General features: G+C 42.4%; 2 protein-coding genes and 1 long non-coding RNA gene across 8 annotated transcripts; 1 reads left to right on the top strand and 2 right to left on the bottom strand.

Moving 5' to 3' along the window:
- Positions 1–820: 820 nt before the first annotated feature.
- Positions 821–15,782, bottom strand: NIPSNAP2 (nipsnap homolog 2). 2 transcript variants are annotated; one of them, XM_032707715.1, is made up of 10 exons: positions 15,703–15,782; positions 11,000–11,139; positions 10,874–10,919; positions 7,984–8,078; positions 5,963–6,033; positions 5,422–5,562; positions 4,968–4,999; positions 3,695–3,789; positions 2,782–2,865; positions 821–2,001 (listed from the first exon to the last, which is right to left on the bottom strand). In XM_032707715.1, the coding sequence occupies exons 1-10, from the start codon at positions 15,765–15,767 to the stop codon at positions 1,937–1,939; spliced, it is 834 nt and encodes a 277-aa protein (XP_032563606.1). In that variant the 5' UTR covers positions 15,768–15,782; the 3' UTR covers positions 821–1,936. The 2 variants fall into 2 exon arrangements, with proteins under 2 accessions (XP_032563606.1, XP_032563605.1); XM_032707714.1 differs by lacking the exon at positions 15,703–15,782 and adding an exon at positions 15,241–15,357.
- LOC116796807 lies at positions 2,796–13,979 on the top strand. The gene is made up of 2 exons (XR_004360508.1): positions 2,796–3,071; positions 11,946–13,979. It is a non-coding gene; the product is annotated as an uncharacterized LOC116796807 (long non-coding RNA).
- A 1,985-nt stretch (positions 15,783–17,767) lies between the features above and the next one.
- On the bottom strand, positions 17,768–20,747 carry MRPS17 (mitochondrial ribosomal protein S17). 5 transcript variants are annotated; one of them, XM_032707717.1, is made up of 4 exons: positions 20,641–20,738; positions 20,184–20,421; positions 19,250–19,396; positions 17,768–18,510 (listed from the first exon to the last, which is right to left on the bottom strand). In XM_032707717.1, exons 3-4 carry the CDS (start codon positions 19,370–19,372, stop codon positions 18,220–18,222), a joined length of 414 nt encoding a protein of 137 aa, XP_032563608.1. In that variant the 5' UTR covers positions 19,373–19,396; positions 20,184–20,421; positions 20,641–20,738; the 3' UTR covers positions 17,768–18,219. The 5 variants fall into 5 exon arrangements, with proteins under 5 accessions (XP_032563608.1, XP_032563610.1, XP_032563611.1 ...); XM_032707719.1 differs by having other exon boundaries at positions 20,278–20,421; XM_032707720.1 differs by having other exon boundaries at positions 20,294–20,421.
- Between the last annotated feature and the right edge of the window lie 3 nt (positions 20,748–20,750).

Below are 20,750 nucleotides of genomic sequence, written 5' to 3'. Positions count from 1 at the left end.
CAAGACAGAATTTAATTCCTAGTGCTCCTGGTTGCAGGTGGAAAACAGGGATTGCATCAGAACCCACAAAATCCTGTAGCTCCAAAAATGCTTTTTGCTGTTTGTCTCTGAGATTGCTGCTTATGAGGAGTTAGTTACAAGGATAATTCTCTAGGAACAAGAAATATAGGAGGATACTGGGAGAAATAATAAGGACTAGAAGCTGATATTGTCATCCTTTGTCTCCTTTTGTAGCTAAAAAGTAGCCCCAAAAGTCTGGGACAATGACAGCCCCAGATGACAGTCCTGCTCAGGGCTGGGTTACAAGAAGGATCAGCTCAAATGATTTCCTTGGCCCACTGGCCAAGCTGAGAACTTCAAGCTGATGCAATACAGAATTTCACTCAGTAAAATCCCATAATCAGTTGACAACAGGAGGAAAACATGAAAACAGATAAGAACCAGATCAAATAATGACTTTGTTCAAGATGGAATTCAAGCAAAGGCACAAGTGCAGCGTATTTCATGTGAGCAGAAAAGAAGAAACCAGACACGAAAAATGCAGCATAATTTGTGGAGAAAAATCAAAAGGAAAAGTATCTTGTATTTATCACCACAGCACTTACAACCTCTAGAACACTCAGCAAAATGGGAGGTGATGGAGAGATTGTAAATCCACTTTGGAGAAGGAGAGCAGAATACTGGGAAATGCTGTCCCTGACCCTGAAAAGTGATATTAGCTGGCCTGAAATATTCTGTGCAATTATTTGAATTTTCCACAGTAAACACTGCAAGAAGAGAGAAAACACAGGTGGTGCAATACATATAAGGTGCCAGCAAAATGTGAAAATTAAAAGGATTTTATTGACTGATATGTTCTTCCTGAAAACTCATTGAAATGTACAAACTGGACATTCAGTAACTGATTTGTACATTCAGTTATGTTACACTGATTCTTGTAGCCACTTGAAAGAGAGAGTATTATTTTCACTGACAGGATGTTCACATCATCGCAGACACCAAAAGTGTTGATACATTCTAGACTAAAGTGAAACCAAAACAGAACTGGACATCATGGGACACCGAAATGCCAATTCCATCGACTCGACATGCGCCAGTTTCACACACCAATTCAGGAGTACCTACTGGACAGGGAGTGAAACACCCCACCAAGCATATGTCTGAAGTCACAACTGCTTATTAAATTAAACCCCTTTTCCCAGATTTCTGAGCTATTTGTAGAGAGAAATGTATTGAACTGAATCGATTCCCTGCAGAGTGTTCAGCCAGCCACGCCTTGGCAGTATTTCTTTGAAAACCGTGGGCCACACTTCACAGAATTCACTTTGGGCGACAAGTTTCAACAGGTTTCAGAGTCCTTGCCAACCAGAATTCCCTATTCTCTGTCCACAAGCCATCACCTGACACAGTACTATCCCCAATTAATGACTGCCTGTATGTAAATCCAGAGCTACTGACTGATTTCAGGCCTGCTCCAACAGCCAGGTGCAGTTCTGAGCTCCCCGAGGGCTTCAGAGCTTCTGATTTCACAACTCCCACGTTTGTTTTTAAAACCTGCAGTCATTAAAATGCTACAAAAAGGCCACAGCAATGGCAATTCTCCATTCTGCTGCTGTTACTGAACACTGGGCAGTGCCTGTGTAGCAGGAGATATTAAATACTGGAGGCCATACCTCACCTGGGGAGCTGTCTCACAAAGAACTCCTGTCTTTGGGCTTGTTTTCAACTAACCAACCTTTTAATTACAGTCCTGTGTATTTTCTCCCCCCTGGTACAATCCTAAGAGCAAAAGGTCATGGGTTCTGAAGAAAAGAGGTCTTTTTTTATAAGCTCAATACAGTACTTTTATATTTCATACTATGATATACAGTGTATACCATAAATTAAGACAAATACTTGTCACTTTATCTATGTAGGCACAAGTAAATCAGTGACTTTACTGAAGTGGAGAAATCTTCAACGGGATCATGATTCTGGATTCCATTTCCTGAATAAGGGGCACTGGGAAAAAAAAAAAAAAAAAAGAGACAGGGTTTAATTTCACTAACAGAGACCATGAGCACACTCAGTTTGAACAGCTTCTATTGTCTTCAAACTACTCCCCCTGCCAAGTCATCAGTAACACCAACATCCCTGTAACTGAAGCACAACAGCTTTGAGAACAAGTGATTTTAATACAGTCTCTCTGCTCCTTTGAAGACAAATATTTCTATTCCTTTTCACCACAATGGAAGTTATCTTACATTTTTCTGGTATACTTCCTTTGAAATGCACTCCATGGAACCCAAACCTGACATGCTTGGCGTGCTTTCCTGAATTTTGTTATGAAAGCTTTCTTTGATCTCAAAGATCTCCTGGCTTCTGGTTCTGAAGTCTAAATTCCCTTTCCCAAGGAATGCATTTAACAAAGCTCTCATATTTCATGAAATATTAGAGGTAATAATTTAATGTAAAGATAAATTTCACTGTTGGCTCCCTAAATTTTTGGGCACAAGCATTTACATGAATCTGTTCTAGAGGAGTGCTCACATAAAAATTTACTATTAATGTAGCGATTTTTTAGCACCTCTCCAAGTTTGTAAAATCAACAGCAAAATTCACTTTACAGTTTAATGCAACGTCCCTCCTTTCTTTTAGAGCAGAAAAACTAACTCACAGACACACACACACACTCCCCACTGAGATGCAAAACTTTTTACCATTGTGGGATGTGCTGAGGAACAGAAATGATGGCACACATCAAAGTCTGCCCCCAGCATTCCAGTGAAGTTAATAGGTTACCTGTGTAATAGACTAGTTCATCCCAGCCAGGTTTATGCCACGCAGCATTCCTTATATCTTCTCTGGTTTGAAGATCTTTGTAGGCTGGGGAGGGAAAACAAGCACAAAGCTTAGAAGTAACTCCTTTTCCTTCTGCACAAGAATAGCTCCCTTAAAAAGTATGCTAGGGAATAATTAGGAGGCTGCAAACACCGGGAAGGAAAAGTCTGTTGCTCTCCATGAAAAGGAAAAGCTCCCAAACCAAGGCAAACAGAAGGAATCGGGGAAGAGAGAGAATGTCTCAGACACAGGTAAGACAATTAATGCAAGAGTACAGTTCTACATGAGTGGTGTCAGATTTATAATGCTGGAATATAATATTCTGAATTGTCAGATACGAAATCTGCACATTTTCTAACATCAATATTAGACTGAGTTTCTCCGAGTTGAAGCAGTCCTAACGTGTGAAAACAGCTGGGGATTTGTGGAGATTAATGCACAGAGAAAGCCAAAACACCTCGATGCAGGAATGTAAATAAATGCTCGACTTTCCTTTTTGCAGGTGTGGGATATGCGATGCTTGAAATGAAACTGTAAAAACCTGATTTCAGCATGAATGGGGATGGCAGGACGTGGTGTGTCATGGCTATGGCACCAAGTGCAAATAGGTAGCTCCTAATAAGAAAGGGACATGAGAAACTGTTGATGGAAACAGAACAAAACAGGAAATGTTCACTTTTCCTTGCTTGTTAAAGAATCAAGTTACCTACACAAAAATTAAGAAGATCAACAGTGTCGGTGCAAAACGAAACAAAATATAACCCTTTCTGAGACACTCCTTTGCCTTTTGTAGAAACTTTGTCTCCTGGGCAAAGTCCCCAGTCTGTGAGGGGTTGACTCAGTGAGGAAAAAAGCACAAAGCACAAGAATTTACCCCAAAGGTGATGAACCATATACAGCTGTCCAATTTGTGAGAAAAATCCTCCAACTGCTTCATTACTGTCCTGTCGGAAACGAATTGCACGAGCCCTAGAGAGGAGCAAAGCAGGCATTAGAACCAGCAGGGCTGGGGAGCAAATAAGTGATAACTGAAAGGAAAACACAGTTGGAAGGAAGCTGAAATGTTAAACAGCATTTGCAGCATAATTCAGCAATTAAAAATAATAAAAAGTCTGCAATGCACTGATTTTTAGCACTGAGTAATGAAGTTATATCCACGTGTCTTGTTAGAATGCATTAAAATTGGAGGTCTGCAGTTTCACTCGACTGTGCATTAATCATTTTTCAACAGCAGATTCAGTATAAAGATAATTGCTGGAGCAGTGTAAAGTGGTCTTTTTATACCAGGTTCTTCTAAAGCTAAATCCTTGACTTTCAGACTGGAATTTCCACAGGGTGGAATACAACTTTTTTACTCACACAGACCTCTGTACAAATAAGTGTTGTATAAATAAGATCAGTATTTCTCTTAACTATAAATCTGTTGCATCTTACAAAACAGACTGGCTACCAGTATACATACATGCATTTTATATTCTAAATTCAGTTTGTTCAAATTACTGTAATTGAAAAAATTATATCAATGACCATGATGCATCTGAAAGGCCTCACCTTTGTCAAAATAACTGAAAATAGTCCAAATTGTTTAACTATCAACCACTAGAATTACATGGACAGTGAATGTAAATGTAAAGAAACTTACACTGGTTTTAAGTAAGACAAAATCAGAAGCATATAATCAACAGAAAAATATCTCAAAAGCTTTTAACCTATCTATTAAAATGGAAATGTAGTTTTTCAAGAAACAACTTGACTTCTAAAGATTCAAAGAGCCAAGATTTAGCCCATTTAAACCCAAAAGTGGTCTTGTGAAAGATGAACTTAGTTTCCTAGTTAACTGCCACACTTCCCCAAGAAGTGCTTTCTGCTGAAAATCAATGGTTTCTGCTAGACTGCAACAAACTAAAAGGGTTCTGTGAAGGAAAGCCAAACCACAGAGCCCACAGTGTTGTTTGTGCACAGAATTCCTCTTTCTTTCCTCAAAGGATAAATTAAGGGTTGAAGGACTGTTTTACAAGTTGTGCAAGTAGAGCAGCAGGTCATTAACTGGGGGATTGGCTTTGGTACTATCCTGCCACCTCCAGTCCATGGATTTTTAAACATACATCTCTCAAACAGGAGAATCCAAGTGCTAAGGCAACACTCACCAGTAATTCCCCCACTCAATCATTGTTCCAGGCTGTGAAAACAAAACAGAAAGTTAAAACTGCACTTTAAAGAAAAGTCAGGACAGCTTTCACAACATTTATGTATGGAAAACACACTGTATTAACAAAATCACTTCCTTCCAGTGATAAGCATGTTAGAATAATCTATAATTACTCTGTTTACTGACTGTATTACCTCTTAGTCATCTGCCTGAAGTATCCAAACAAACCACAGGGTTTTCAGCCCTGCAGACATCAGTATCTTGTTGGAACCTGCCTTCACTTTGGACTCCACACTTGGAGAGCAACAATGACTCAGATTCCAGCTTTGATAAGACCCAGATTTTTAAGGCAAGGTCTGTTTTCCATCTGCATCTTATAAACACCCCTGGAACATTTTTACGACAGCACGGAGCTTAAAAAAATAATAAAAAAAATAATAATTTAAACTTACTCTGAGTTGATAGGATCTCAATTCATAAATATTAGGCCCATCTCTGGGAACAGGTTCATTCCAGAAACTGAACTCCAGCAGTAACTGGTTCTTGCGTGAGAGGAGCATGTTACCTCGCTCCTTGCGGAACTCTATGAATTCCTAAAAAACAATCAGGAGATCCCTGTCAGACTGGGGGTTATTCTTCAACAACAAAAAGCAGTACAGCATATGCCAGTGCTGATTTTTTTTTTTTTTAATGCTGTCAGGGGGTTTTAGGAGAAATCCTTTCAATGGTAAAGGCACCTGAATTCCCCTGACACAGCTGAAAATTCCAAGGACCGTGTTGATGCAGCAATAAATGTGTTCCATAAAGCATTCGGGTACTAAACCTCAGTATTTCTGAATATGAAAAAAAATCCCTTTCCAAAGAGGTTTCTGAACTTGCACAGGAAATTATGAGACACTGAAGTAAAAGTTGGTATCCAAACCTGCAGGGTTTTTTGTTCTGTTCTTTGTTCTGAGTAAAATAATCCATTGTAACAAAATCAGTGCTTTTTACCTTATTTTGACGAAGTTTACTCATGACCTCATTGAGAGCTGGATAACCTCCTTCATATCTCCACAAATGAACTGAAACAGAGAAAAGGAACCTTTTTCAGGGATGTCACAGACCAGTGCTAAACCTTGTGGAAAAATCACAGTACAAAATGCTCTTCACACTACAGAATTATACAAAAATAGGAATCAGGTAGCAGGCTTAAGAATAGATTTTCATTAACGAAAGTACTACACATTGGGATATTTTAAAAATAATGGAATCATCTGCTTTTTGAAAAGGGTTCTCTTCAAAAATTTTGCAATTTACTCTGAAGATAACAGGGAAATTTCTGAAAGGGCTTTTTGTTGCCATGCTAGTAAGATGTGATGACTTGACATGACTGTTATTGAAATTAAGATTCAATTTAAGAGGATGACTTAATTCCAAAAACGTGCTTTATACCAATTTCATCTAAGAGCAGTAGAGGGGCAGACTTTTCAGTTCAGTAAATTACTCCAGCACAAAAGCAACACACTTTCTGTAGGACATGAAAAATTATGCAAATGTTATTTTTGAGATAAACATTAATAAAAGCAGAAGATATATGAACATACTAGAACTGTTACATTTTGCTAGAATTTTCCCCATAAAAACAATTCCAGAATGTGCATCTACACTGAGTTTTTTTCAAAACATCCTGTCTTTAACAAATCAGAATAAATCCCTTTAATAAATCACAAAAAGATTTATTTACAAGCACTTAACAGAGCAAGGCAATAATTTCACCTCACAGAATCACAAAAGCTATTTTCTCTCCTCTAAAGCAGTTCTGTGCCTTTTCCAGGAGAGCACATGAGACTAATGTGAGGCTCTTCCCTGTGACAGCAGATTCACCCAGTGCTCCTGCTGCCTCACCCCCAGGGCAAATTTGATAGATCCACCTAATATAACACAGCCTGGGCACAGGTACTGAACAAGTCACACCCCATAATCTGCTTTATTACACTGCTAGAACTGCTGCAATAACACTGCCAGGGCAGGCTGTGGATGCAATTACAGATACAGTCTGTGTTAATATGTTACAAAAGCAGCCACTGAGAAATTCCCAATTCAATTGTCTCCATTCCCCAATTCCCCTTCAACTTCCAGAGCTGTCTCTCGGACATTGTTTGGTTTATCTGCTGTTATTTCTCTGCTGTTATTTCTTTGCATTTTTTTCAGTGCCAATATTGCAATGTGCTGTGAGTGCAGGGAAAATTAACGTGTGCACAAGTATATTTTTCAATTACAAAGCACTGACACTGATCCTGGTGTGGCTCTAACCACAGAGCTACAGAACCTCCATGTATTTGTATTTGTGGCTTCCCATTCCTTCAGTTTCCCAGAGTTTAGGACATTTTTCAGGTTTTCTCTCTGCACTAGACTTTTTGGAGTTACCTCTGTAGCAGCTCTTCAGTCATTTCTAGTTCCAATGTTTTCAATCTGCATAGTTAGGCAGTACCCTTGTATGGACATGAACAGAAATACTTTTAATTTTCCCCAGTAAAGCCCGAGTTTATTGTTAAGTTTACAATGCAGTGATTTCTTTCAGATGGTTTGAATGATTTGCATTTCATTATCATACAGCAATTACAGCATGAGAGCCTGAGTAAAGCCTTTATACTGGCCAATGAGGGATAAATAAACCCTGGCTCTGCAAGCCTTTGCCTTTACCCTAAATATTCAGGAACACGATCTGTGCCCACGAAAAAGGACCACATTTTACAAGCATTTCCCCAAAACCTGTTAATCTACCACCTGGAAAACATGAAAGTGTATTAACAACAGGACAAATTTTAGGGATTAAAGCTTTACTGTCAAACTCAGCACGACAAAAGCAAGCACTGCAAATGTTAACACGGCCAGTAACTGATGCACCACCCCCTTGCTGAACACATTGCCACAGGTTTTACTGTCAACAGAGATGATTTAAAGAGAAGAAACCTGCCAAGCACACGTTTCACTTGCATGGGTTTACATTCTGTTGTACTTCTATCTCCTACCAGCCTGATCTTGCTCTCCGTACCACGTGTTCCAAGTCCCCACCAGTGCACATGGGTAGTGTTTTTCTTCATGAATCTTTGGCAGCACCTCTTGACTTGAAAACAAGGAATACAGACACTGGGTTGCATTGCCTTCAGGGAGGCCACAGTTGATATGTATAACAAATCACCACACAGCATTATGCTAGGAAAATTCACAAGCTCTACTTTTCAGAGGGGAAAGCTGAAATCTGCTACACAGGGGGGAAAAGTTGCTACAGCAGCGTGAAAAATTAAGGTCTGTGTTACCATTAGACTGCAGGACAAATACAAAGCATGGGAGGATTCTTTCGATGCAATAAATTATGTCTATCACCTAAAAGGTTAAACAACACATTAGGAAAACAAATATCAGGGTGTCTCCCTCACAGAAAATGCAGCCTAACTACATGGGTGACTTGCCTGAGGAAAAGCTTTTCTTTTTCAAGGGAGGGAGAATAAACAAAATTAGGAAAGCACAGTCTTCTGTACCAGTTACAATGCTATTAATTGCTGGGCTGAATGAATAAAAATGAGTATTTTGATAGATGAAATGATGACTGGTACTCACAGACTTACTGGTTTCTACCATTTCAGAAAGTGGTCTTAGTTTGAGGCAACTTACCCACCAAAGCATACAGTGAAACTGCCTTAAAAATACCTCCAACACAAAATTTCTGTTTTGACTATTTCCAGCATTTCTAACATTTTTTCAGACTTCAGAAGTGGCCTACATTAGCACAAGGAAATTAAGTTTTACTGATTGCTGACTTGGCCAAGACAGCCTTCACTGCACTGTGCTTTGATGAGTAAGTCAATTAGTCTGGTCGAACTTTGCCTTTTATATTTTTCCCTGAATAATTACCCTTCTTACTCAGTTTGGCTCATAAGCAATGAGTCTCTGCACAGTATCAAATAATAAAAAGTAGGCTGGTCTGGGGCTGGGAGTCATTAGATATGAGTTTTCCTCTTGATTCTGCCACTGACTTTGCAGACAACCTTGAGCAAATCTCATTACCAATTTGTACTTCTAGATTTCTCACTACACAGTGTAAATAATATGATAAAACGACTCTCCAAGGACATTTTCAAGGATGTTTGACCATCAGTTCATTTTTTCAGAGCAGCATGAGATCCTAGAAAGGCAGTTTTAAACAGGAATGATAAATTATCACATAACCCTACAGTATACTGTTGCAAATTATAGGAAAAAAATGCCCACAGAATACCTTAGGAACACTATCTTTTTCCTTTTCAGAGATAACTGTCCCTAATTCTTCAGAAAGGGTCCTTAACCACAGTGATTCACAAAGTGCTCTTGTAATTGTCCTCATTACATTGTTTTTTTATTAGCACATGATGACTAATCCTTATTCTGATTTGATACAGAATTAACCTGTTCATCTTTTATTTAGGGAGAGGAAGGAGGGAAGTTCAGAGAGGTTCAGTTTTGTTTATTACTCCTTTCAAGTTTTCTCCTTCCCTGAAATACTTAAAATTTGCTTTGAAAAGAATAAATCTAACCACACATATTTCATCTACATGCTGTCAGCAGTTTCTTTCTTTGCTATTGTCTCTTTCCTTGCAAATAGAAACCTCTGCTTTCACTCAACATTTAGGCAGCTCATGAAATAATGCAGAGAAGTGGTTCCCTGTCTTGCATAATTGGAGATGTTTATATTAAGCTTTTAAACAGAAAGCTGGTTGAATGCTAATTGTCCTTCCCTGTGTATTTATGTTAAACAACAAACAAAAAAAGCTAAAGATACCTTGAGTGAACGTTATTCTAGTGGATTTCTGTGTTTGTACAGAAAGGAAAACAGCTCTGGGTTATCCAGCCCCATTTCAAAGCTGAGCAGAGGAAGGTGCTGGATGAGCCACTCATAGCTGTGCAACCAACCAGTAACAGTGGGGGACATGAACTGGGAGTTGTGAACTTCTTCCCCTCCCTCCAGCCCAGCTGGTGCTCACCAACACAATTAAAAGATTGGTTGCAGTGGGGTATCATTATGCTGGGAATGTTTTATTTAACTGACAAGTTGGCCACTGTCAGTGTGAAAGCATTGCTGAGCATGAGGCTCACTGCAATTCCAAATTTAAACATTCAGTTCTTTAAAGGCAGCTGTTCTGGCTCCAGAGGGGTGATTGTGTAGGCAGAAGAGGACTAATATTTCTGCAGTTTCATCCTTAAAGTAGTAAGTTAAAAATGTGATTAATTAATATGTTTATCAAGCTGTAATTTTTGGAAAACCTGTAACACTAACCCTCCCTTTGGAAGAAATCACCTCAGTGTAAATACTCTATCCAAGGGTTTGTGTAATTCTTTAGGAGCAGATCTCAGTAACAGGACTTGTGGAAAAGGAGATAAATGAGCTGAGAGAAAATCAACCCCGTGGTTTTTAACATCTCCTCAAAATTGTACTTCACTTTAACAGTGGTGTGTAGTTTTACTTATAGATGATCTCTCCCTTTCCTCCCTGCATGCAGACAATAATCATCCTCAAGACATTCCTACCTGGCAGCTGCAGTGGGACATGCTAACATTCCAGCTGCATGGATCAGTAATTTTAAGACCATTAAGGGAAGGGGGAAGAGCTGTTCCAACAAATGTCACCCAAGCTCTCACAACAGGCATCATCCTGAATTGCAGCTTAGGAAAACACCACCTCCAAGAGGGAAGGGAGGGGTGAACTGAGCAAAGGATCTTTTGCCATCTCTTTCCAAGAATAATATGATCTCTTTAATACCAAATCCTAAAAAAGCAGAATTTTGCCACCTCCCCTCTAAATAACTACAATATCAGCCAATTTTCAGACCAGCCTGGGATCAAATCAACATGTCTAAAACATGAAAACATAACACACACACTTACCAAAGCTTGTTGTAGGCCTCTAGACATTCTGGTTTTACATTGTGAACTGAAACAACAACAGGACGTGAGACATGGGGGACCAGAAAAAAAGAACTGGTAACATTAAATATAAAACCCACCACTCACACTGTATTTTGTACAGACTGCTGGTCTCTCTTTTGGCCAAAAGGTTGGAGTGGGCATCTTTCCTTGGATCCACTTTGCGGACGAAGAGGGATTTTAACCAACTGTCCTCGCGAGGTCTGTGAGCTGAGGATCCCAGTCCCCTGCACGGCAACAAGGAGGTTTTACTGGCACCAAGGAAATTCCCACCACGAAGGGAACACAGGCACAGTCAAGTTTAATACAAACAGTACCATAACACACAGTTATATATATCTATTACTAAAAATTCCCACTGGTTTTTTTTTTCCTAGCAAGGAAAAGGTTGTTCGTTCCCCACTGAGATTTATCTTCTCTCAACCCATTTCACCAGCTACAGTTAACCACACACTACCCAGGTTAATTCTGCCTGCACAGGACAGGGAATGGCTGCTTTTCCTCCCTCTTTATCTCCTTTTTAATCTTTTCTTAGCTCAGGGCTGGCTCTGTCATGATGCAGACAGACAGGAGTGAAAAAGAGCAAAAAACACGCGTAAGGAAAGCTGTGTACAGTATAAATAGGAAACAAACTGCCATATGTTCCTGTGTTGCTTAAATACAGCTCTACAAAAGGAAAAGTTAAATGGCATGTCTTTCAGGAGAAAAAAAAAACAGCATGAAAGTCTAATTTGGGAGGAAAAAAAAATACAAGTGGCAGGAAACAAACAGCCTGTAAATACTCCAGTTCCAAATTCTGGCAGCTGCACCACGTAGAGGTACCAGATCCATGCTCTTTGCTCAACATTCACGTTTCCCTTTCTTTGAAACAGAAGAATTTCACTGTCCTTTTTTTATCTAATCCTCATTCACTTTCAGCAAGTACTCTTTCAAAATAATATCAGCTCCCTTTACATCGCAGAGCACACGAAACAACTGATAACTGTGATTTTTTGAAACGATGTGTTAAAGGAATTGTTCTTCTCTTTTTCAGCTCAAGAGCCCTCAATCACCAAAAACTGTGCAGAAGGACAAGAAATCTGATAAATTTAACTGATTCTCTACAATGTCTGACAGGGGGACCCCAGGCTCAAATGTTCTTTTCTTCTATCTCATAAAATCACTTCCTTCAATTTACCTTTCTTTGATAGCCCCACACCAGCCAGTGTGGAGAAAACTAATTCCAACTCAATCCTCTCCTGAAATACTAAAATATTTCTCTGACATATTAAAAATGTGGTATTTATACCACATATATTTATTTAAAAGCTGGAAATTTAAACCTTTTCCTGCCTCAGATGTCAACTTCTCACCCTTAATTACTGACTAGGAGAGTCAGAAGATAGCTATCAACCTTCAATCCAAAGCTGTCTTCCAGATATCAAAAGTTTGTGACAGTCATTCAAATTGAAAAAAAAAAATAGGGAAGAAAAATCTCCATTTCCTTTGGGAAAAATATCCTCATGAACACGCCTGCCTGCATCACACAAAAGTAGTTCACACTAGCAGTGTTTTACAACAGTCAACTTCTTAATCCCAGTGTCTGAAAATAACACAATGAACTGGTTCACCCCGTGGAAGCAGGATGGAGGAAAGGAAAAGTATTCCACAGCAGAGGAACAACCACCAGAGAAGAACAACTGCAGCTGAGGTGACCTTCAGCGTTAAGGAGGAGTCTGTAAACACCTTATTGGTGTTTTTATTGAAAATGGTGCCTTCCCTGGCCCTGGGCAAGCACACAAACATGTGGCTGTGCTGAAAGCCAAGCAGCTATTCCTGAGTGCAGGCATTTGAAGGGCATTCCACGATAAGGCTGTTGCTGGAGTGGAGCTATCTCTGATCTCAGCTGGAGCAGGCGAGGCACAGGTGACTGCAGTTGTGTTGTCACATCAAGTGCCACAGCAACACAAGCTGTCCCAGAGGACAGGGCTAAAACCCACCAAATAAATCCCAGTTGTTTTAAAAAGCTCCCCTAAAGTAAGCACTAAATGCTCAGTGCACACCAGAGACAGAACTCAATCCCAGTCCTGCAATACTCAGTTTTCAGCTCAGACCTGTAAACCATTATCACTTCCTCCCCTTTATTAAAGAAAACTAATAATCCTCTCCTATGAGGATTACTATTTGCAGCAAACTTTAAGAGATAAATAATCACAATGCTTTTTCTGTGAACCAGCTTTACCTGCAGTAAGAGTAAGCTGGAGTTACAGGGATAACACTAAGAAGCAAAAACCAAATTCCTTTGCTATAAGGAGAATCTCATGACTTGAATGTTAAACTGCATCTAAAACTGGAGGGATAGTTCATTACAATACAACGAAATGAGTAATACTTTACATTTATGTAAAATCTTTTACCCAGCAACTGTAAAGTTCCTCATGAGCATTGACTAACAAATCACAACTATCCACCTAAATATACACCTTAGTTAGAATAAAGGTAGGAGCTAAATTTATTAAAGCAGATATTCAATGCACCCACCTTGAGATGCAAGGGCCTGATTTTTAATCAATATCCTCAGAGAAGCCCTAAAATACCCCTGTCATTCTAGACACTCACAAATCAAGAAGCCCTGATTACTGGTTCACTTGTGTGGGCAGAATGTACCCAAAATTAGCTCTGGAAGAGAAGGGACTGAATTCATGTCTTTGGACTGTCAGTTGTGAGCATCAGCTTGACTTTGGTAGCAGGTTCTTATTCTACAAATATTAACTATGGGCTTAGCTTTCTTGCTGCAAAGATTGGGCTGTGAACATAAAAGGATAACACTGAACAGTTTGCTCAGATTAGATTAAAAATGCCAGTGAAAACACTTCTATCCCACTTAGCTTCTGCTTTAGCATAAAATATAACCTGAGTGGGAGATATCAGGTCAAGTATTTACATTTTGTAGTAACCCATGTATTCCTGGAAGAGAAAGAAAAACAACTTGTCTTTCATTTGACAGTTTTTGATTTGTGATCTAAACAAAGTTTATTTGAAACTAAAATAACCCCCAAACATGCACATAAAACCTCACAACATATAATTCCTACAGCCCTCCCTGTTCCTGTGTTAAACTGCTGGCAGGGATGCTTTTAGTCTTGCACAGGGGCTGCTGCCCATTCTGAGGCTTGTGGCAGCAGCTTTCCCTGTCTCAAAGAAAAGAGGGGAAAAAATGTGTAGATCCATCCCAGCTTGGAAACTCAGGCACTTCTGTGTCTCCAACATCCTGGGAGCTTCCTACACCCAAGAGGTGTCCCGAGAGCTCTGTGTGTGCCTGACCCTGCACACATCAGATGTGGCCATGCAAACCTGTGCACTCCAAAACCTGATGGATGTGCCTGTGTGTGTGCCCTGACACACGGGGGGGGGGTGCACACACATCCCAGCTCCCAAGGAAAGCACGGATACATGTGCCCTGGCTCCCAAGGGGGGCACACACACAGGCAGGGTGCGTGTGTGCCTGTGCATGAAGGCAGGAAGATGTTGGGGTGCACAGTCCTGCACCCCAACACTGGGAAGACGTGGATGCTGGGCAGGGGTGCAGCAGCTGTGCATCCCGACGGAAGACGCTGCTGGTTGTGCACCCTGTTGCTCAGAGGAGCTGGGATACGGAGCAGCTACGCAACCCAACTTCGGAGGGGTGTGGAGCACCCAGACACTTCAGCCCCAGGAATACACGAGTGCAGGGCGGCTGAGCACCCCGAAACACGGAGGTACGGGATTGTGGGGTGCCTGTGCTCCCTGCTGTGTGCAGGGCAGGAGTGTCCAAGCAGGGGAAAGGGGGTCGGTGCGGGGAAGGGATGGCAGTTCATGGGTGGGGTGTCAGTGCAGGGCTGAGCTGCCCGTGCAGGGGAGGGGTGTCCATGCAGGGCACGGGGGTCGGTGCACGGGTGAGGTGTCAGTGCCGGGCTGAAGTGTCCGCCCAGGGGTGAGGGATCCGTGCAGGGGAGGTGCAGGGATGAGGTGTCCGTGAAGGAATGAGGTGTCCGTGCAGCAGAGGGGTGTCGGTGCATCCTGAGCCCGTCCCCGGCGGGTCAGCGGCGCGGCCATCATCCCACCCAGCGGCGGACTCCAAAGAGGGAAGGAAGGGGCCGGCCTTACGGCCCGTGACCTTGAGGGACACCCCGCCGAGCCGCACTCCCCGCCCCAGGCCCGGCCGCTGCCCCACGACCGGGGCGCCATTTCCAGCCGGGGAAGGGGAGAGGCGCGGGCGGGGGGGGGAAGCTCTGCGCGGGCGGCACCGGCTCCGCCGCCCAGCCTCCCGCGGCGGCCCCGTCCCGCCCGCTCGCCCCCTCGGGGCTCACCTGAGGGCCAGCCCGCCGCCGGGCGGCAGGCGCGGCACGGCGGCCGCTCCCGCCAGGCTCCGCCGCAGCAGCACTCGCGCCGCCATCTTGCTCAGGCCGCCTCCCTGCTGGGCCGGGGGCTGCGGCCACGCCCCCTGGCGGGGACCCGCCGGTGCGCATGCGCGGCTGCCCCGGCGCGGGGCCCCCCTCACGGCCCCTCAGCTTTGAGGGGGACCCGCACGCGGGTTTAGGGGGATCCAGAGTCGTTTGGAGGGCACAGTCCCGCTTTGAGGGTCCCATCCTGCTTCGAGGGAGACCCAAGCCCCCTGTTTTGGGGAATCCCAGGCCCCTGTTTAGGGGGGGATCCAGACTAGTTGGGGGGGGGAGTGTGTATCTTCCAACCCCCTATTTAGGGGGCCCCAGCCCCAGTTTGGGGGTTACTCCTCGTCCCGGTTTGTGGGTGACCCCTCTTTAGCGTCTCACCTCAAAACCACTAAGAGCAAGGCCACAGGCGTTTTTTGAATCACGTGCAAAATCTTGTCCCTCATTCACCTGCAATGTTTTTCCCCGCAGTGCAGTTGAAGGGTTTTCTTCACACTCTGTTCAGCCACAGTCAGCGATAATTTGGTTGAATGGGTGGTGTGTGATGGCATCCAATCCTTAAATAACTTGAAATTAAGGATAAACTGATAACTGGACTAATACTTAAAGAGCAGTTCTAAAAACAACCAGCCAATAAACAGAAAAGTCAATGACTAATCCTTATCTTTCCACATAATACCTATAACATTTTTATCACATCACTGCACACTTTCCCTTGCCTTTTTATGATTTCTCTATCAGCACTCTTGTGAGAGTAATCCCAAAGATAACATCTAAGATGTGCTTTAACATCACTAAAGTACAGTTGTTGTGGTGCCTCTTTAAAACAGTTTAACCTACAATTGCCATCACTCTATTGAATAACAGTTTGAAATGTTATTTGTTTTTAGTCACATTTTCATCTGACAGCATGTTGAGTTCTTGAGCAACCCTCCCAGAGCCCACCTGTACACTGGAAAAGCGATAACCTTCTGTGATGAATCAGTCTTAGAAAAAAAGACTGTGGCATTTTCACAGCTACTCGAGAGAAATCGCAGGAAATAAAAGTATTTGCTTCCCTAATCACATGTAAGTGCAACTACAACCAAGCAGGAAGCTTTTCCTATTTCTTATAAATACTAAGTCTAGTTATTAGAACACTCATATCCCATGTACTGAGGGTCAAGTTCCTTTACTCCCTTCTTAGATACAACTTCAGTGTATTTTCTACAGCCCAGGGCCATGTTCTGCCCCGAGTCTGATTTCTCTCAATCTCTGCCTGGATAAAGTTTCACATTTTACATTCACTTGGACAGAAGTCAAAGCCCAGGTTTCCTTCCCTTGGCTGAGGGCCTCCATCAACCAGCTACAGTTACTGAGTAATTTACATAAACCTAAACCTCTGCAACAAGCATCAGTAAGAATAACCTACAGCCATCTGCTTAAGGCACCTCCTCAAACTCAGAGACCATGGCCATATTATTTTACACAGGGATATTTCAATCAAGGTGTCTTCACATCCCATCCCACCGACCTGACACACAGGACAGCACGTGAGGACAAGCATTCAAAGAGCAGCAATTTTTTGGTTTGGAGCACTGAAGGAATTTTAAGTTTCTCATTCTTCCTGTCCCAAATAATTTGCTGAGTAAAATCAGGCTTTTTTAGTGGTTTGTGGGTAGCCAAAACTGATTTTGTGCAGGTGCAGGAAGCTAAAGGGCAAATGATTTACACAGTGGAAGAGAACATAACTGGTAGCTACTAGTGCAAGATGGCTCAGTTTCTTTAAGGAAATTAAATTATTTTAGGTCAGAAGAACTCTGTTCAGATACACCTTGTTTAGCTTCTGATCTTAAACAAAGGCCAATGACACAGGCAGACACTTCAGAAAACTTTCTCACAACTTTCATACCCCACATTCCTCTCCTACAGCTGCTGGGTTTTGAGGCAGATGCTCCTTTAGATCCAAAGAAGAAGTCAGGAACACAAGGCTGCTGCAACAACTGCACCCTCTCAGCTTGCTGTTTGTCCTGGAAGCAGGACACAACACCCCCAGAGCTGTAGCAGGATAAAGTGGTCTTTTATCATTAACTGCTATGGCCTTCCAGCTCCATATTAAAGCATGCAGCAAATCAGCACCTGTGTCTCCCCAAAATGTGTTGTTTTAATTAGCTTTTCTGATGGGACTAAATCTAACCATCTTTACTTTTACTTTTTTGGCTTTGTGTTCTCACCAGCTTCTCTGTCCTGCTGGCAGCTCAAAGAGATCCAGCTCTTCCAGAACTAAATACTCCCTCTGGACAAGTTACCAAGCCAACCATTCTAAGCTGCCGAAAGGTTTTATTCTCACCTTACTGCCACTAGAAAAGCAAGGGGCTGTGTTTTTGTTAAGAGATTTTGGAAGTCAGAAGGCACTGCAGTGTGGGATGAGTGACTGTAAGTGGAAATAAGGACACAAGCATGTAGCTGGTTTTAAAATTCTACACTTCCTTTCAAAAGCTTTAATAGCATTATCTCCAGTAATCCTACAAACCACAAAAGACTGTCTGAAATAGAGAACAATCAAATAATATAATGGCCCTCCCACCAAAATGAAACATTATACAGTTGTATTTTCTTTTCTCAATACACAAGAGTCATTCCCAGGAGGGCAGCTGGCTTTGGGAACTGTCACTGCTTGTGGCAAAACTACAGGCAATAAAATGAAGTGTTAACACTAAACTTGCATTTCCTCTATATTTTCCTTCAAAGCTCTGGAGTGCTCATCAATCTGTACCATCTCTTTGCATAAGCAACTACATTTACTATTTATTTTGACTACAGATTTCACTGAAACATTTAACATACCACAACAGGGCCTCAAACACCCCTGACAGAGAGAGACAAGCTGGAAGCCCTTCTGCTTAAATATTTCGCCCGCTATTTGTCTGTCGAACAAACTTTCAGTTCCTGAAGTTTTTCACTTAGATAGGTAGTATCTGCCTCTGTCAGGTTTTCCGAATCTGACAGATTTTCCAGGAATCTGGTTCCTGCACAGGGCTTCCCCGTGATTGGATCTATGACATTTCCAACCTTGAACACAATTTCTGCCAGTTCGTGTTTCACGTGTTTGCTCCTTCGCTCAGGCAGAGCTTTCAGCAGAACAATGTCTCCAACAACACACTGCTGCAGTGGATCGTGGGCAAAATAGGTTTTTCTTTTGTTAAAGAACTGTAAAAGAAAAAAAAACCAAACAACCTGGCATTAGATTTCAAAGTTTCTTCCTCAATTCATTTTCTTTCACATAAAAATCTTTGTTCTTATTGGTACAGCAGAATTTAGAATCTTTCGAGAAATAAATTAACAGGTTCTTCTGCTGGATAAAATATTGACATGGGTTCCACAAGATCCATATCCAATCCTTACTCTATCCTTAACATTCTGCTCAAAGGCAAGTTATTCCACCTCCATGTACCACAGTTTCCCCATATAAAAATTGAGAAAATATTATTTTAACATACTTGTTTGAAGTGCATTGACAAGAAATAAATACAAACTTGCATAGCACATCACAGCACAGATACAGACACTAAGCAATGTTACAATTATGCATACAGAAAAACAGCTATAAAACTTACTGTAAAAGTGACTAACATAATGTCAAGTTTCCAAAGCATACTCCACATCAACATGAAAAATTAAACCTAAGTGTGAAACAACAAAAACTTTACCTTCTCAGCTGAGATCAAATGAACTGCACTAACAAGGCACTTCAAAGAAACACATTTAGCAGACAATTTGTAAGTCCTCACCACACAGTGCTTTTCATCCTTTGCAGTCAACCCCACAGCCAAATCCTCATGCAAGTTTCTTAAGGAGTTTGCATTGCAGAGTCATCAAAAATTCTAAGAGCCAAATGAACAGAACACTCCTCCACAAAACCCACAAGCTGTTAACCAGCTGCTGTTACCTTCAGTAAGTAGGGATCCAGCACAAGCCTTGTCACTCTCACTTTGGCAGTTTTCTGCATTTTGGTTCCTATGACTTTCCCTACTATCCATTTTGCATGGACAGCTCCACGTGGGACAGACATTGTTTAGTTATGGTCATCCAGTGCCTGGCAACAAGCAAGCAGAGGTGCTATTTTAACAAAATAAAAAAACATCACCAGTTCCTGATCAACACCAAAATTTTCCCATTTCAGACTGACAGCTTAATTAGGTAACTTTGTTGGAAAAGGGTAGATACAAACAGTTCCAAACTCCACATATTGCACCACCTCAGCCTTGTTTAACAATATAAGAGACATGAACATCTTGTCATTAGCAGGGAAAGTTACTTCAGGACAGCAATAAAAATGGACATAACACCATAAGGATGAGACCTTATCCCAAAGCCCACAAAATTCCTTTGAATCACGCCAGTTCTCACACATGACAGAAACGTGGAAGTTATTACTGTAACTCACGCTCCAGCAGCTGTTTCTGCTGCAAACCTGTTCATCAGGTCCATGTGTGACCACAAACAGGGAGCCTGGAGCTTTTGTTCAGAGTCATTTGCTGCTGGTGTGGTTCATTGTTAGCTGAGCTGATGAAACCTAAGAAAGGTAATGAGCTTCTCAAGCCATAAGTGACATATCAAAGAGCTGCCTACCTTGTAGTAAGTGTAATCACTTCTGAGTTAGTTCTTTCCTGCAAGTAATTATACTCCACTACCTTATTTTAATTAGAGAGAGCTTTCTGTGCTACTCTTGCAAAAGAGTCAGAGGCAAAAATCACACATGAAGACTTAAACCAACATTAACACTGACAAAGGCCAGTGACCTTGTCCTCTCCCACTCAAATATATATTGTTGAGCACAACCAACACCTGTGAATTCTCCATCCACAGGCGGATCCTCTTACCACAGCTCGCAAAGTGCTTTATTAGATGTTGTAACACATCCAAAGAAGAGTTTAGGGGTACAGGGGCACACAAGGTGAAACCAAGCAGCGATACCTGGGGCTGCTCTTACCACCCCTGACTCTGCTGTGTGTCCACAGGGCTGGCGGGGGGAGTTAGTGCGGGGCTCTCCTGTGCCCCAGGGCTAAACACCACAGTTAGGCACGTACAGCAGGGGCAGCACCCACCGAGCACCGGGAGCTACCGGGACAAAAGAGGAAATTCAAGCAGACTGGGAGCTTTCAGCCCCCCCCCGCCCCCAGGCCCCACAGCGCTCCGCGACAGGCCCCGTTCCACCAGCACGGCCAGGCGGCCTCGCAGGCAGCGAGGCTCAGCTGAGCGGCTCGGAGAGCATCCAGCGAGCGATCCCAGCCCAAGGAAACTCCCCAAACCACATTCCCACTCCCCATCCCCTCTCACCGCTGCCGCCGCCGAACCTCGGGGGCCTTAAACGGACGGACCCGGAATGGGCGGGGCCGGGCACGGAAGCGCCGCGCGGCAAAGGGGCGTGGCCAGCGACGCGGAGGCGT

Source organism: Chiroxiphia lanceolata, chromosome 20 (genome assembly GCF_009829145.1).
Source record: "Chiroxiphia lanceolata isolate bChiLan1 chromosome 20, bChiLan1.pri, whole genome shotgun sequence".
Classification (NCBI taxonomy): Eukaryota; Metazoa; Chordata; class Aves; order Passeriformes; family Pipridae; genus Chiroxiphia; species Chiroxiphia lanceolata.
Note: the sequence above shows the minus strand (reverse complement) of the source record. Positions and strands in the feature narration are given on the sequence as shown.

Bases quoted from the DNA above. Each gene is read 5' to 3' on its own strand.
- MRPS17 (XM_032707718.1), bottom strand. From the start codon at position 19,372: ATGTCTGTCCCACGTGGAGCTGTCCATGCAAAATGGATAGTAGGGAAA. The intron at 18,511-19,249 runs GTAACAGCAGCT...TTTCTTTTACAG, and splicing joins TGGATCCCTACTTACTGAAG to TTCTTTAACAAAAGAAAAAC.
- NIPSNAP2 (XM_032707714.1), bottom strand. From the start codon at position 15,326: ATGGCGGCGCGAGTGCTGCTGCGGCGGAGCCTGGCGGGAGCGGCCGCC. The intron at 8,079-10,873 runs GTAAGTGTGTGT...CTTGTTTTCAAG, and splicing joins GAGGCCTACAACAAGCTTTG to TCAAGAGGTGCTGCCAAAGA. The intron at 2,002-2,781 runs GTAACCTATTAA...TTTTTTTCCCAG, and splicing joins TGAACTAGTCTATTACACAG to TGCCCCTTATTCAGGAAATG.